This window comes from Cetorhinus maximus, chromosome 1, assembly GCF_964194155.1.
Source record: "Cetorhinus maximus chromosome 1, sCetMax3.hap1.1, whole genome shotgun sequence".
Taxonomy (NCBI): domain Eukaryota; kingdom Metazoa; phylum Chordata; class Chondrichthyes; order Lamniformes; family Cetorhinidae; genus Cetorhinus; species Cetorhinus maximus.
Window position 1 is genome coordinate 235,331,988 of NC_135879.1, and position 18,113 is coordinate 235,350,100.

The 18,113-nt window shown below is 45.2% G+C and overlaps 1 protein-coding gene across 1 annotated transcript in view; it reads right to left on the minus strand.

Moving 5' to 3' along the window:
* Window positions 1-18,113, minus strand: part of LOC144692417 (snake venom metalloproteinase BjussuMP-2-like) — a 41,197-nt gene that overhangs the window by 22,129 nt on the left and 955 nt on the right. The window contains exons 2-4 of the mRNA XM_078561289.1: window positions 13,244-13,359; window positions 7,646-7,734; window positions 2,088-2,166 (exon numbers count right to left, since the gene is read on the minus strand). Of these exons, the coding sequence (XP_078417415.1) occupies window positions 2,088-2,166; window positions 7,646-7,734; window positions 13,244-13,359 (284 nt within the window). The remainder of the gene's footprint in view (window positions 1-2,087; window positions 2,167-7,645; window positions 7,735-13,243; window positions 13,360-18,113) is intronic.

Consider the following 18,113-nt stretch of genomic DNA (forward strand, 5'->3'; position numbering starts at 1 on the left):
GATGGGATTCATCACAGAACAGCACGATCATATATCACGATCCTCAATGCATGTGCAATGCTAATGGACACGAGAATTAGGAGCAGGAGTGGGCCGAACGGGCCTTGAACCTGCCCCACCATTCGATAAGGTCATGGCTGATCTGATTGTGGCCTCAAATCCACTTTCCTACTTGCCCACCCATCCCCCGCCACCGCCCCCTAACCCCCAGCCCCACACCCCCATAGCCTTTGACTCCCTTGTCGATCAAAAATCTATCTAACTCAGCCTTGAATAAATTGAATGACCCAGCCTCCACTGGTCTCTGGGGAAGAGAATTCCACAGACTAACAACCCTCTGAGAGAAAAAAAATTTCCCCTCAGCTGTGGGCGTAATCATCCCACATTTGGACGAAGTGCAGTGGTGGGCCGCAAAAATAGTCATTTTAACCGCCGGCCGCAGTTCCCACCTCGTTCGTTAGGCAGCCACAGGAAATACACCGTCTCGCAGACAAGCGGCCTCCCATTTTCCCGCAACATCGTTCCCTCGCCACTTCCTCACGCAGGGCGCCCTATTTAAACAGCAACTGCACGCACACTTCTCAATGCTGGCAGCCCGGGAGGGCACCAGTGGGCCCCAAAATCCAAGAAGAGTGCAGCACCAACCCCCCCACCCCAACCGATTCAGGGACGCATCCCTGGGATGCCCCCTGGATACCGTGGAGGCCCACCTCCGATGTCCTCTACCCCAGCCCTGGCTGCAGGAGGCCCATCAGTCTCACCAACTCCGGCTTGGGAGGCGTCAGCAGAGGTGGTCAGTGCCAAAGCTGCAAGAGATTGGCCATCCAGTGCAGAAAGAAGATGAATGATCTCATCTGTGCCGCCAGGGTGAGGCAACCATCTCATCACTCTAAACACACACACTCACAAGCCCATCACACATTCACTGGCATCTCACTCACTGCCAGCTCAAGGGACATCCCCACTCACTCTCTTGCACACACCCTCACATCCCCATCTAACCTCATCTCCTCCGGAGACTGCCTCCTCAGCCCTCACCATCTTGAGGCCAATTGCACAGATCAACTTGTTCCCCCACACACACCCCAGGATACCCCCCTTCCCCAGTACAGCCCTCGTCCTGCAGCTTCTCCCTTTGCCTGAGTCCATGTTTCCCCCCATCCCAAGCAAGCCCTAGCCCTGCAACTGTTGAAAAGCGGTTGCTAACCATTGGTCTGCTAGGTAGAAACCTGTCCATGACCCTCCCTAAAAGTGATGTGGTGCTGCCTGCGAAGCCTGGCGCCGATGACCACGAGGCAAACAAACCTCGAAGTCCAGGGTGAAGTGGAGCTCGCCAGGTGCACATCGCTTGTGTACAGCTGTGAAACACAGCGGTGTGCAATCACACCAACATGCCCGGATAATCCTGCGTGGGAGAATGATTCCGGTGAGCGGCGCTTATAATGAGATGCTAAAGTATTGAAATTAGATCCCCAATGTGCAGCAGGAAACGTAGCGCGCCATTGGTGGGTGGAGCAGACAATCGCAAGCTGGCTTGATGACGGTGTGAAACTGATTTTTGGCCTTCTCGCCATATTGTCCCCCCTCGCCCGCCCATGATACCGGATGCCAATGGGGCCAGAAAATTCCAGCCTCAGTCCTAAATGGGAGACTTCTCATTTTTAAACTGTGTCCCCTAGTTCTAGACTCCCCACAGAGAGAGACATCCTCTCAGCAGCCACTGATTGCTGAGCAGTGATCAGGATGGGGTTCACTGGGTGTTATTCCCACCCTCTCCCCCATCCCCAGATCAGTGACTTCAGGTACGCTAAGGACATTTGGAGCTTCCTCCTTCACCTCCCTGGCTAAACTCAGCCCGGTCCAGGGAACAAGCCTAGCAACCTCCGTGACTCAGCTGTTTCCAAAATTATTGCATTGAATCATGAGAGTAGCCCTTTCCTTTGGAAAAAATATACAAGTATGTTGACAAGATGAAATGAGAAGAGTCTAGAGTGGAGCAGTAACACTGGCACAGGCCAGTTGGACTGAAAGGCTTGTTTGTGCGTTGTAAGTGTGCTAAATCATTCTAGGTTAAGTTCAAGACTCACCAGATGGTGCCGTCCCTCCGTTGCCATGGATCCATCTGCTAAGTAGTGTGATTCGCTGTAGGTCTTGGTCAACAGGTCCCTGTTGAAACAAAACAGAAAATCTACACTCTAACATGTGATAAATATTCACAGAATCACAGAATCACAGTGTAGAAGAGGCCCTTCGGCCCATCGAGTCTGCACCGACACGAGAGAAACACCTGACCTACCTACCTAATCCCATTGGCCAGCACTTGGCCCATAGCCTTGAATATTATGACGTGCCAAGTGCTCATCCAGGTACTTTTTAAAGGATGTGAGGCAACCTGCCTCCACCACCCTCCCAGGCAGCGCATTCCAGACCGTCACCACCCTGTGGGTAAAAAAGTTTTTCCTCACATCCCCCCTAAACCTCCTGCCCCTCACCTTGAACTTATGTCCCCTCGTGACTGACCCTTCAACTAAGGGGAACAGCTGCTCCCTATCCACCCTGTCCATGCCCCTCATAATCTTGTACACATCAATCAGGTCGCCCCTCAGTCTTCTCTGCTCCAACGAAAACAAATTATTTGAATGTTTTACTCAGTCCCACCATTGGCCAGACAAGGAACAATATGCATCTCTTTATCTTTAATTGTTCAGTGAGGTGATTAGGTTAAGTTTTACCGTGGCTCAGTGGATAGCACTCTTGTCTCTAAGTTAAAAGGTTGTGGTTCAAGTCCCGCTCCAGAGATTTGAGCACAATCTAACACTCCCAGTGAGGGGAGCTGCACTGGCAGAGGTGCCATTTTTTGGATGAGATATTAAGTTACCTGCCCCCTCAAGTAGATGTAAAAGATCTCATATTTGAAGGTAGGCAGGGGGTCTCTCCCTGGTGTTTTGACCAATATTTATCCTTCGATGAACATCACTAAAAATAAATGATCTGAATAGCCATTTTAACCTTGCTCTTTGTTGGATCTTGCTATGCAATGGATCTTGGAATTATATCGCTGTGCCTTCGCTGTGGCTGGGTCAAAATCCTGGAACCCCCTCCCTAACAGCACTGTGGGTGTACCTACACCACATACCTACACATGCGGTTCAAGAAGGCAGCTCACCACCACCTTCTCAAGGGCAATTAGGGATGGGCAATAAATGCTGGCCTAGCTAGCGAACTCCACATACCTGTGGATAAAAAAAAAGCTTCCTACATTACAACAGTGTCCACACTTCAAAGGAAGTAATTGGCTGTCAAGCACTTTGCAACATCCTGAGGTCGTGAACGCCACTACATAAATGCAATATATGTATATAAATGCAGCATATCTATCCATCTATGAAGTTGGCAGGACATATTGAGAGAGTGGTTAGCAAAGGGATGTGGGATCTTGGGCTTCATATAGAAGCAAAGAAGTTACGCTGAGCATTTATAAAGCTCTGGTTAGGCCACAAGTAGAGTATTGCATTCAGTTCTGGTCACCACATGTTAGGAAGGCTAGGAGGGTTTTTGAAAGGGTGCAGAGGATTTTTGCCAGAATCGTTCTCGGGATGGGGGACTTCAGCTACAAGCTTAGGTTGGAAAGGCTGGGGATATTCTCCTTGGAGCAAGGGAAATTGAAGGGAGATTTGATAGGCGTTTACAAGATTGTGACAGTTGTGGATAAGGTAGACAAGAAAAGACTGTTCCCATTAGTTGACAGTACAAGGACTAGGAGACACAGATTTAAGGGTTTTAGATAGCGAGTGATAATGACCTGGAACTCCCTGCTCCCGGAGGGTGATGGAAGCAGAAACAATCAATGATTTCAAAAAGAAATTGGATGGACACTTGGAGAAAATAAACCTGCAGGGTTATGGGGATCGAGCAGGGGAGAAGGACTAGATTGCTTCGGGAACCAGCATGGACTCAATGGGCTGAATGGCCTCCTTCTGTGCCATAAATGATTTTCTGACTCTCTGAGTCTTAACTGTGGGAGAAAGAGAATTGCAACAAGGCTAATGTTCTGTCAGAGGCAATATTTACTTCATGGACAATAGTTACATTTGTACACTGTATGGCGAACATCTCACATAATAGATTCAAATCCAATCATCAGTTGGACACTGGCCAAATGCTAGGCATTCCATGCACCAAACAACCTTGTTTTGCCTTGAATGTATTTTTGTGTGCAACTTTCTGCAGCCACAAAACAAAACAAAATCTAAAAATGAAGTAAGAATTGAGTGCACTTCATGCTGAGTCATCTCTTTCATTGATTTATGCAACAGGCCGCTTACTCAAATTATTTTGAGTCAGTATGAAGTTTTATCTGGTTTTCAGCCAATGGAGAATGTAATGTCTAATTCACACGGTTGTTTGAAGCTTGAATCAGATTTGGCCAAGAGGTGTGAGACCGCCTTCCAAGCTAAAACTATCCCATTGGACACCATCACCGCAGCGTTTCCAATAGCTGAACGTTAGATAAGCAGAAGGCACAGATTTAAAGAAGAAGAAGAGTCATACGGACTCGAAACGTTAACTCTGTTTCTCCATCCGCAGATGCTACCAGACCTGCTGAGTTTTCCCAGCATTTTCTGTTTTTAATTACAGATTTAAGGTGAACGGCAAAAGAACCAGAGGCCACATCAAAGGATGGTTAAAATTTGAAATGCGCTGTCTGATAGAGAGATGGACACAGATTCAATGAAAGCCTTTAGAAGGGAATGAGATAAACACCTGAAGGAGAAAATGGGTGCGAGGAAGGGGGAAAGAGTGGGAGGAGTGGCACTGACTGGATTGTCATTTGAAAGACCAGGCACAGGTTCAATGGGCCAAATGGCTGCCTCTGCACTGAACTATTCTATGATTCTATGGCCATATCGCCAGGTCTGCCAGCACTACCACAGGATCGGGCTACGCAGTCCCATCGAGCCTGTCCCGCCGTTCAGTTAGATCACTTGGTAGTACAGAACTTAAATATCGCTGTAAAAGAGACATGCTGTCAAAGCTTTAGACCTTGCACTTGTCAGGGCAGATTCAAGAATACAAAAATTCAAAGGGAGCAACAATTATTACTGCATGAGAAAAGGGCGATGATTGGCTGGCAACTCGACTCAGATTGGTCGAGCCATTGCCATGGAGAATGCGCCAGGGAGCTATTGTCCTCCGCGCCTTTGTTTAATTCAAGAAAGGCACAATGCCTGGGCATATTCTTTCTGCTTGCAGAGGACAGGTCCCTCCCGCGTGAACATATGTAGCTCCTAGCAAGTCGTTTTTAACTGTGCAGGCTGGTATCTTGGTTCTTTGTTAAGAACATTTACAGATTCAGGTGGTATGGGCGAGCAATGCTCCCCATAGCTTGTGCTTTCACCCCTTCTGCAGAGCTCTGGTGGAAAGTGCCATGAACCCAGCGGTAAAACTCTGATCTGCTGCACTCCAGTCATTCTGAGTTTCAACTCTTTCGACTACAATCACAGTTCTTGGTTTTCCAGGAGTGGGACATGAACCCACAACCCTCTGATTCAAAGGCGAGGGTGCTATGAACTGAGCCACAGCTGACACCTCAACCTGTTTTAAACTTGCAGCCTATCTAATCACATCGTTATTTATTAAATCATATTACCTTTGTTAATAAATAAACGAACATCATAAAATATCTATAAATTATTCAATTACACTATTTATTCTTTCTTAATCATTTGTGTTCATTGCATGTAAGAAACTGGTTCTTAGGATGGTCATAACATCTAATCTCTTCCCAAAGTTTAACATCCAATACCTACCATTCATGGAGAAATGAAAGAGAAACTATTTCCAGTGGCAGGAGGGTCAGTAACCAGGGGCGATTGGCAAAAGAACCGGAAGTGCATGTGCAATGAGTTGCCTCCTCTCTTTGCTGGCTGCAAGGATCCACAGCAAAATTGGTTTGGGCACCAGTCCCTAGTGGGCATGGGTGCCCAGCACCTAGTGGGCATGGGTGCCCAGCACCAAAACTGGCTCAGTTTGTTCCGTTCATGAAATTATACAATCATGCAACACAGAAAAAGGCCATTCAGCCTGTCTGACCTGTGCTGGCTCTTTGAAAGAGCTATCTAATTCATCTCACAAGACCAGCATTTGTTGCCCATCCCTAATAGCCCTTAAATTGAGTGGCTTGCTGGTCCATTTCAGAGGGCAGCTAAGAGTCAACCACATTGCTGTGGACCTAGAGTCACACTTAGGCCAGACCAGGTAAGGACGGCAGATTTCCTTCCCTAAAAGACATGAGTGAACTAGATGGGTTTTTATGACAATTGACAATGGTCACCATTACTGAGGCGAGCTTTACATTCCAGATTTATTAATCGAATTTAAATTCCACTGGGTGCCATGGTGGGATTTAAACCCATGCCCCAGAGCATTAACCTGAGCCTCTGGATTACTAGTCCACTGACATTACCACTACACCACCGTCTACCCAGTCCCCTGGTTATCGGCCCATTTGTCAGTGGGGACAGTTTTGTCCTATATACTCTCAAAACCAAATCAGTTTGACAATCTTATTCAGAGAGCCCACAATATGGCTCGATGGAAAAAGGTCACACCAGTGAAGTAGGGAGCACATTTCTCGGCACCCCAGAATGTTTCCTGCATAATTTTCCCCCGTCTTTTTCTGAAAGTGCTGTCTCAAGTTGGAGTCTTACTGGTCAGAGTGTTCTTACTGTACTCTATTGGAATGACAAGTCTTCCATTATGAGCCCTGAAATGAGGGTTGGAAGAGCATACCTGAGTGAAAAAGGCATAAAAGCCAAACTCAGCCTGACATTTGCACACACACACATACACACATTCTCCAGGGGACTCACTGGATGGTAACCAAGAGCTAGAACCCTGGCCCATCTACCTGACCCATTGTATATGTTTTTTAGATTGGTTCAGTAGATGGGCAACGCTTTTAAAGCTGCACTTATTGTCCATTCTTGTAGTTTAGCAAGACTGAATGTCTTGCTAAATCACTTCAGAGTCAACCGCACAGTGTGGAGCAAAGTCACTTATATAGTCACACTAGACAGAGATGACGGGTTCCCTTCCTTGAAGGATGTTGATGATGCTTTTGGGTGTTGGTTGTTTATGCCAATCTGACAGCTGTCAAGATCAAGTTTTCCTGGTGCCAATTATCAAATATTTTTGGAATTAATTACTCATTGGCAGAAGCACCAGAGGGTACGTGAAGAGCATTTCCTTTTCATGGAGTGAATTGTTATCATCTGGAATGCACTGCCCGAAAAGGTGGTGAAAATAAATTCGGAAGGGAATTGGATATAAACATGTATAAAGGACAAACCCACAGGGCTACAGGAAATAACAGGGGGAATGGGACTACTTGGATAGCTCTTCCAAAGAGCTGTTACAGGCACAATGGACTGAACGGCCTCTTTCCATGCTGTATGATTCTATGATAACTTGCCACAGTGCAATTTGAGCTCACAAACTCAGTTCTTGGCTGTGGTGTTCACAAGCTTGCTCATTAGATCCTGTCACAGTGGTTGGAATCACTAGGTGACGAAATGGTACCAACTAACCTGGAAGACAATCCTTGTGTCACCTTGTGTCTCTTTATAATGAGAGATGTGCTTACCGTGCTTTCACCAGGTGCAAGACGTGGTCCTGGCCTCTGAACCGCAACAAGTACCGTACTTGGTCCTCCTGATCACTCTGTAATTCCCGCTGAAAAGCAATGGAACAGAAATGGCCATCAATAGGCAGTACAATCACTGAAAGAGACAAAACGCATCTTTCCTGAAGCAAAATAGCATCAAGAATATTGGAATATTATGGGAAGTTGGGAGACGTTGGAAGTTAAAAACAGATAATACAGGGCAACACCCAGGGGGTTAGGAAGCACCTATGGCGAGGGAGAGACGCACACACAGATAACTGGCTGGATTTTGACCCTGATGTCGGGAACAATTTCAGGTCCCAACCCCACTCAAGGCCATTGTGCGATGTCGGTTTGATTTTCCAAGAGGCAACAAATTAGTGCTTCTCCTCCGCAATACCTGTCCAATTGTAGACCGCAGGTACAATCAGGAGGCAAGAGTTTGAAGTAATCGGCCCCGTATAAAGGGCACCAATCAGCCACCCACGTGGCTGCAGCCAGACTTGTCTTATCATGGCGGGAGCAAGTTTTCATAGAAAATACGTGACAGCCTCTGGTGGAAGGACAGCCCCACACCTGACATGCATCATACACTCTCCTTTTATTGTTTCATTATAATCTCGATCTTCCTCGTCATCCAATTTTTGGCTCCATGCCTTTCTCCCTTGCTGGAATGTACCTAGTCTGAAACATCTCTTCCTTAAAGATCACCCAACTGTTCCAGTACAGTTTTTCCTGTTAGTCTCTGGTTCTATTTTACCCTAACTAGATCCCTCCTCAAAACATTAACATTAGCCCTCTTCCAATTTTATTAAATTGTTCCTTGCTTTTCTCCTTTACCAATCTATGCAATGATCACTCTTACCCAAGTGTTCCTCCACAGACACTTGGCTCACTTGGCCCGCCTCATTTCTCAGCACCAGATGCAACGATGTCTCCTTTCAAGCTGGACCAAGATCGTTCTGATCAAGTAAGTTCTCCTGAACATATTTCAGAAATTCCTGCCCCCTCCTTCTCCTTTAACATTATTCCTATTGATATTTGGGTAATTAAAGTCCCTCAGTATCACCACCCAATAGTTCTTGCACACCTTGGTGATTTCCCTGCAGATTTGTGCCTCTATCTCTCTCTCCGCTGTGGGGTTGCGCCCAGTGGTCAGCAGCCATCCCTTCAAAGCAAAGATGTCGGGTGCCATGATCGGCAGCGACTACCCGAGGATGAATGAATCATGACCAGCTGCCAGGGAATCTGGGTGCAAACGTGAAGGAACTGGTCACGCACCAGCTGCATATTGAATGAGTGGGATCCCTTCCAGTTGATAAACGTCCAGGCTGGTGCCTCTGTTAGCTGCATGGGTGCAGCTGATGACACCCTGCACCTGAGTGAATCCTGCCCTGGCGGAGAACCCCACAGTCCCCTGTGCCTGACTGGCTGTATCCGTGGTGAAGATAATGAAGTCCGATGCCTTCTCCTACAGGGCATCCACCACCTGAGTGATTCCACTGGGGCAGCCGATTGCGAGGTCTCACAGAGAGATCCGCAGCTGACCCCTCCGAGGTGAACCAGACGCTCGGCAATTCAAGGTCCCCGTCGCCAGCAAAGTTACTGGAAGTGGGTGCTCCCCTTGCACCTTGAGACCGAAGGTTGTCTCCCAGGAGTGCGCACAAATCATTTACAACCTAGCCTCCATAGGCACTGCCATCAGCAGCATTGCTGCTCGCATGTGCTGAAGAAGCTGATCACTTGGAAGCGCAATCGATGGGTATCGCCTTCTTATCCCCTTGCCCGTCATGCAGTTACCCAACTCCCTCCTAAATGCAGCCATGCTACTACTCACCTCAACTACCCCTTGTGGCCGCAAGTTCCACATTCTCACCGCTCTCTGGGTAAAGAGGTTTCTCTTGAATTTTACATTGGACTTAGTACTGACTATCTTACATTGATGACTCCCTGGTTTTGGTCTCGTGCTTAAGTGGCAACATCTTCCTTCTGTCTCCCCTATCAAGCTAAAAATATTAAATGTGACCACATCCATTTACTAAATTTAATAGATTAACGACTCGAGAATTCCGGTTGAGAAATCGGCCTTATTGCATAAACTTCTGAGCAATGTGGCAAAGTGCAATTTAAAGACAAAAACATGTTTATTTTTCTTTAGCCACATGATTCAGTCACCTGAGATGACAAAGGTGCTGGCGCTAACTTGCTGGCAGGCGGCTGAGGTATTTATTTTTCTTTGACGTGTCACTGAGAGGTGACATAAGCCAAAGCTTGTAATTTGTATTTAAGAAAGAGAATCTCTGCCAATAGCCTGGGCGTCCTTTATCTGCTTGATCTGATTACAGGGAGTGCCACCAGAGGGAGATGAGGAGAAACTTTTCCCACAGTGATAAAAACAAAAAAAATGCGGATGCTGGAAATCCGAAACAAAAAATAAAAAATACAAAATACCTGGGAAAAACTCAGCAGGTCTGGCAGCGTCGGCGGAGAAAGAGTACAGTTGACGTTTCGAGTCCTCGTGACCCTTTTAACCCACAGTGAGTTGTTTACGACCTGGGATACACTGCCTGGAGCTTTCAGAATGGAAGTGGAAGTGGACAAATACGTGAAAAGGCAGCTAAAAAAGTACAGGACCATGGGGGAAAGAGTGGGACTGAGCAGCGTCAGCAGGGGCTCAGTCGTTGGCCCTCTCAACCCTGAGTCACGAGGCGTTGAGCTCAAGTCCCGTTCCAGGGCTTGAACAAAAAGAATTGGGGCTAAATTGTTTTGAAGAAGGGCAGGGGAGTTATCCCCGGTGTCCTGGCCAATACTTATCCCTCAATCAACATCACAAAAACAGATTATCTGATCATTATCACAAGGCTATTTATGGGAACTTTCTGCGCTCAGTTTAGCTGCCACAGATCCTACATTACAAGAATGAGGACACTTCAACAGTACATCATTGGCTGCAAAGCTTTGAGACAGTGCTATATAAATGCAAGCCATTCTTTTAATTGGAAAGTCCTTTCAAAAAGATGGAACAGCCACGACAGGTTAAATAGCATTCTTCTGTGCTGTATCATCCGATGACACTATGAATATGCTGCAGTGCAGTAACACATTTTTATTGATCATTAACCGAAGAAATATCATTGCCTGGAGAAAGCACAATGATTTGAAACTCTACAGTGGGAAACATAGGACAGTGGTATCATAGGAAATCTAAATTACTTCATCTGTGTTTTTTTTATTCATTCAAGGGATGTGGGCGTCACTGGCTGGGCCAGCATTTGTTTCCCATCCCTAATTGCCCTTGAGAAGGTGGTGGTGAGCTGCCTTCTTGAACCGCTGCAGTCCATCTGGTGTAGGCACACCCACAGTGCTGTTAGGGAGTTCCAGGATTTTGACCCAGTGACAGTGAAGGAACAGCGATACATTTCCAAGTCAGGATGGCGAGTGACTTGGAGGGGAACTTCCAGCTGGTGGTGTTCCCATCTATCTGCTGCCCTTGTTCTTCTAGATGGTAGTGGTTGTAGGTTTGGATGGTGCTATCTAAAAAGCCTTGGTGAATTCCTGCAGTGCATCTTGTAGATGGTACACACTGCTGCTACAGTGCGTCGGTGGTGGAAAGAGTTAACGTTTGTGGATGGAGTGCCATTCAAATGGACTGCTTTGTCCTGAATGGTGTCAACCTTCTTGAGTATTGTTGGAGCTGCACTCATCCAGGCAAGGGGAGAGTATTCCATCACACTCCTGACTTGTGCCTTGTAGATTGTGGACAGGCTTTGGGGAGTCAGGAGGTGAGTTACACACTGCAGGATTCCTAGCCTCTGGCTTGCTCTTGTAGGTATAGTATTTATGTGGCCAATCCAGTTCAGTTTTTGATCAATGATATGCTGATAGTGGGGGATTCAATGATGGTAATGCCATTGAATGTCAAGGGGCATTGGTTGGATTCTCTCTTGTCAGCGGTAGTCATTGCTTGGCACTTGTGAGGTGTGAATGTTACTTGCCACTTGTCAGCCCAAGCCTGGAATTTGTCCAGGTCTTACTGCATTTGGACATGGGCTGCTTCAGTATCAGCTGTTGTAAATGGTGCTGAACATTGTGCAATCATCAGTGAACATCCCCACTTCTGACCTTATGATGGAAGGAAGGTCATTGATGAAGCAGCTGAAGATGGTTGGGCCTAGTACACTATCTTGAGGAACATTATCCTAGTACACTATCCTGTACTGATGTCCTGGAGCTGAGATGACTGACCTGCAACAACCACAACCATCTTCCTTTGTACTAGGTATGACTCAAACCAGCGAAGAGGTTTCCCTCTTTTTCCCATTGACTCCAGTTTTGCTAGGGCTCCTTGATGCCACACTCGGTCAAATGCGGCCTTGATGTCAAGGGCAGTCACTCTCACCTCACCTCGGGAGTTCAGCTCTTTTGTCCATGTTTGAACCAAGGCTGTAAAGAGGTCAGGAGCTGAGTGGCCCTGGCGGAACCCAAACTGGGCATCAGTGAGAGGTTATTGCTAAGCAAGTGCCGCTTGATAGCACTGTTGATGACCCTTCCATTACTTTACTGAAGATGCAGAGTCTACTGATGGGGTGGTAATTGGTCAGGTTGTTTTTGTCCTGCTTTTTGTTTACTGGACATACCTGGGCAATTTTCCCCTTTGCTGAGTAGGTGCCAGTGTTGTAGCTGTACTGGAACAGTTTTATTTATTCTTTCACAGAATGTAGGCGTCACTGGCAAGGCATCCCGAATTGCCTTTGAACTCAGTGGTTTGCTAGGTCATTTCAGAGGGCAGTTAAGAGTCAGCCACATTGCTGTGAGCCTGGATCCCAGGCCAGTAGTAGTCTGTAGGCCAGACCAGGTCAGGATGGCAGATTTCCTTCCCTAAAGGGCATTAGTGAAGCAGATGGGTTTTAGCAACAATCGTTTCATGGTCACCGTGACTGAAACTAGCTTTCGATTACAGATTTTATTAATTGAATTCAAATTTCACCAGCTGCCGTGGTGGGATTTGAAACCAAGTCCCCAGAGTTTTAGCCCAGGCCTCGGGATTACTAATTGGGTGGCATTACCACTACGCCATCACCTCTTAACACCTGAGATAAAATAGCTGGGGGAAAAATTTTACAGGAAAATATTAGGGGCTGTCTGTGAGATTGACTTGTGCAGGATAATTGAAATATAACAACACATTGTATAACAAAGGAGCTCTTTCTGAAGTTGGGTGGCATGCTGATGCAGGGTAGCAGGGGCGATACTTTACAGCTTACTTATGCCGTTCATATCCGTATCTAACTCAACTCCAAAACTAACAGCGCTGTGGTAACACATTTCACAACACGGACCACACTGGTTTAAGAAGTTGGCTTACTGCCACCTTCTCAAGGGCAACCAGGGATTGGCAATAAATGCTAGTGTTGCCAGCGATGCCCCACATCACCTGAATGAATTTTCAAAAGAAACGCTGTTCACCAACAGAGCTGTTAACAAAGATGAGGGAAGTCAGGACATTCAAAGAGCTTTTAAGCCAGTCGCTGTTCACAGCTTCCTTTTTCATAGCAAACCAGCGAGATTCAGCCTGACCTTTGTGATATTCTTTGATAATAAACTCGTGGGTTCAGTCAGTTTTCTCGCTATGGCTGTTTCGTACGCGTGGGAATATAGGGAACGTTTCTTCCGACTCTGCGAGCAGCACCTCCCTGAAAAGAAGAAATCAAGGTTACCGAAGTTGGAACTCTGAAGAAGAGCCAAACGGACTCGATACGTTAACTCTGTCTTTCTCTCCACAGACGCTGTCAGACCTGCTGAGTTTTTCCCCAGCAATTTTTGTTTCTGTTTCAGATTTCCAGCATCCGCAGTATTTTGGTTTTTATCAAAGTCGGGACAAGGCAACAGATAAACCAAGATACTGGGTGGACATGCCCACTTGGCCTCAAAGGTATAAAGGCAAGCTCAATGTAGTGCTGAGTAAAGCAGAGCAGGTACTAAAACAAAAAACTACTGCGGATGCTGGAAATCCAAAACAAAAACAGAATTACCTGGAAAAACTCAGCAGGTCTGGCAGCATCGGTGGAGAAGAAAAGAGTCGACGTTTTGAGTCCTCACGACCCTTCAACAGAACTGTTGTGTTGAACAACAGTTTCCAACAGTTTTCAACAGTTCTGTTGAAGGGTCGTGAGGACTCGAAACGTCGACTCTTTTCTTCTCCACCGATGCTGCCAGACCTGCTGAGTTTTTCCAGGTAATTCTGTTTTTGTTTCAGAGTAGGTACTCACAGGCTTGATCCCCTCCCCCACCCCACCAGTGCAACTGGGGGAGGTATCTGATTTGCAGAATCATAGGCCTCGACATTAACTCCCAGTGGCTGGAGTAAGGGGCTATATAAACATGAAACAGGACCTCAGCCCGAAGTTAGGAGGAGGATGTGTATTTAACTACTGTCGCCTTGTGGCCTGTGAAACTCAGCAGCAAAATGGAAGCAGAAACTGGTGGCCGCAGAAGGTAGATAGGGTGCCTTACCATAGCACCCCTTGTGGGCCAGGAGGAATGCAGGAATGCTTGTCCTGGCTGCTCAAGGCAACTTTCGGCCTGCTGTCTCCCAGTTGCAGTCTCTCTCTATCTCCTCCCGGGATTGGGGACAACCCCCATCTGTAATCAGCAGCCTACTCCCCCCCCTCCACCCCAACACCCCCCTCCTGATTGGCAAGAACCGTCTCCACCCCCGGTCTATGGTTGCGGCCTCCTGCCATTTGTTTTCCAACACATTTTGTAACAAAGGAGCTCTTTCTGAAGTTGGGTGGAGTGCTGATGCAGGGTAGCAGGGGCGATACTTTATAGCTTGCTTACGTTGTTCATACCCATATCTAACTCAACCCCCAAACTAACAGTGCTGTGGTAACACATTTCACAACACGGACCACACTGGTTTAAGAAGTTGGCTTACTGCCACCTTCTGAAGGGCAACTAGGGATTAGCAATCTTGACAGGCTGCTGGGGGGATTTTGTACTAACACACACACACACACGGAAATAACACCTTTCCTTCAACGCACTTACATTCAGCTGAAACCAAATTGCCACAACCTTCCAGTTAATAATTGCTTATGGTGAGCTGGTTTAAGGTATTAATCTTAAATGCACAATTTAAAATAATTGGCAAAAGAACTAGAGTGTAAATGAGATGTTCTTCATGCACAGAAAGTTGGAACACACTAAGGGTGGTGAAATCAGATTCCACACGAACTTGCAAAGGCAATAAGACATGTAGTTGAAGAGCACTATTTTGCAGGGTTATTGAGAAACTACTGAGACTAATTGGACATCTCTTGAAGAGCCAAGAAGGGTCAGGAGAGGCCACATGGCCCCCTTCTGTGCTTTAAGATTCTATAATTCTTAAGATCTGATTCTATTTTGCATATAAATATTTCCCTCTGAAGAATGAATTAAAAATTAAGAATAAAACCACTATACTAAACTACACAGGTCTATAATGATAGATCAGCATTTTAATCTATTCAACCAATATTTTCTATAATGTTATGCAAAGTAAATATTCTATCCAGGTAGAAAGAAAGGGACAAGCTCATAGCACAGGGAATGGGGAAAAGGCAAAAAGGCAATGGGAAATGACAATGGTATAAAGATTTATTAGTGCTATTCCTTCTGTTTACCATAGAGTTCACCTGGTACGATTTCTACCCAACCCATCTGTTTATCCGAGGAAGATTGTTGTTACCCCTCTTGTAAAGGTAAATTGAGTTTTATTCAAGAATATGGATTAATTCTTTCATCCTTAATACGTAACCAGTTGCTTTCATGGCATCACATGCGAACATACATATGAACATACATACGAAAAAGGAGCAGGAGTAGGCCATTCGGCCCCTCAAGCCTGCTCCACCATTTAATAAGATCATGGCTGATCTGATAGTAACCTGAAATCTGCAACCCACCTACCCCAGATAACCTATCACCCCCTTGCTTAGCAAGGATCTATCCCCCCTCTGCCTTAAAAATATTCAAAGGCTCTGCTTCCTCTACCTTTTCAGGAAGAGAGCTCCAAAGACTCATGACCCTCTGAGTGAAAAAAATTCACCTCATCTCTGTTTCAAATGGGCGACCCCTTATTTTTAAACAGTGACATTGCAGCTGACAAAAAAAACTATCACCTCTATCTCTACCTCTCCTTCTAACTCTCAAAGTCCTCTCTTTTAAGGGTGTTAATTAGCAAGAATTAATCCATACTCTTGAATAAAACTCAATTTACCTTTACAAGAGGGGTAACAATAATCTTCCTCGGATAAACAGATGGGTTGGGTAGAAAGCGTACCAGATAAACTCTATGGTAAACAGAAGGAATAGCACTAATAAATCTTCATACCATTGTCATTTCCCATTGCCTTTTTGCCTTTTTCCCCATTGCCTGTGCTATGAGCTTGCCCCTTCCTTTCTAACTGGATAGAACATTTACTTCGTCGAACGTGAAAGAAAATTTTGGTTGAATAGATTAAAATGCTGATCTGTCATTATAAACCTCTGCAGATTAGTTGCTTGGCCTTCCTTTTCCCCTTTTGTGGCAACCATTGGGAATTGTAGGCCAGGATTTTCCCAGTCCCCTCGCGGCGGTGGCCGGCGAGCCATTGAAATCTCCGTTCACGTCGGCAGCACCTGAGGATCCCACCGGCCGGAGAGGCTGGAGGAATTCCACCCGTAATAGTGTCTATTCCACCAGCTGCAGGTTTCTGCAAAAGCTGGACATTTCCCTGAAATATAACATCCTGCGATCGGCGTGTTTGTACCACGCCTGGAACTGCCCTTTAGGGGCCTTTTATCGAACTATCTATTCACACTCGTTTTGCTCCTACTTATGACATGACGGGCTGGAAAGTGGGATGGTGTATTATCAACAGCAAATGTCCTATGTGCTTAACAAAAGTAAAATAAATGGGTTAAAATCTTCACTAAACTAGCAGATAAGGGCATTAAAATATTTTTCACTCAGACCTATATTATGCTAATAGCTGATATGCTTGTTATAGTTACATACATAAATGGATACATTTATATATTCACATTCATGGACACAGGGTACTTATGAGGTCACATAAATAAAAATACCTGGAAAAACTCAGCAGGTACTTATGAGGTCCTTGTGCAACTTTAAGCTCTAATAGCTTTGTATGCGCGAATGATAGAAGAAACCTGTAAACAGTATCCAAACGTATAATAATGTTTAAACACTATACAGTTCAAATTCCTAGACTTCAACACAACCATCTTCTGAAAGGCAGTTTTTGATTCAATTTCCCAACTAGGTAAAAACATTGCCGTGAAATCTAAGTGATTTCATAAATTGCATTTGTGATCCAGGCTGCAGGTATTTGACCTGCATTGCTTTAGAACTTCATGAATTGTGACTTCCTATGCCATTTACAGTTTGCTTCTATCACACGTACATTTATGGTTATAAAAGCTTAAAGTTGCTCAAGAACTTTAACCTGAAAAGTATATATGTGTGTGTGTATGTGCGTGTGTATCTGCGTTTGTCTTTGTGTGGGTGTGTGCATATTTTTTTTTAATTCATTTATGGGATGTGAGCTTCACTGGCTATGCCAGCATTTATTGCTCATCCCTAATTGCACTTGAGAAAGGTGTTGGTGAGCTGCCTTCTTTAACCTCTGCAGCCCATGTGGTGTAGGAACACCCACAGCGTTGTTCTGGATGGAGTGTATGTAAATGTGCATGTGTGTGCGTGTGTGTGCATGTTCAAAAAAAATAAGAACAATGTAGTAAGAATACGGCTGTGTTGTTGCAGCAAGAATAATATCAAACATTAAAAATCAGTTTCTATAACAATGCACTTTCTGTCAAAAGAGCATTGTACATATGTATTGTATATGATAATGCCTGCGTATATGTAAACACATAGTTCTCTCAACTACAGCACAACGGATGAATCTATAGCAAACAAAAACAGAAAATTCTGAAGAAGGGTCATATGGACTTGAAAAGTTAACTTTGTTTCTCTCTCCACAGGTTCTGCTGAGTTTTTCCAGCATTTTCTTTTTTTTTGTTTCAGATTTCCAGTATCTGCAATATTTTGCTTTTATCTCAGAGATGAATCAATAGATTGCTTTGGGTACTGAAATTGGGATGGGAGCATGTTATTAATAACAAATGTGAAGTTTCTCTGTGCTTAACAAAAGTAAAATAAATGGCTTAAAATCTTCACTAAACTAGCAGACAAGGGATGTCATGCAAGGGCATTAAAATATTTCTCATTTAGATCAACATTATGCCAATAATGTTAGTGCTGACTATATAAACGGCCACAATTTTGGACACAGGGTATTTAGGAGATCCTTGTGCAACTTTAAAGTCTAATAACTTTGGATCGGCAGATGATAGAAGGAAACTGTAAACAACATCCAAAAGTATAATTCATAACATTTTA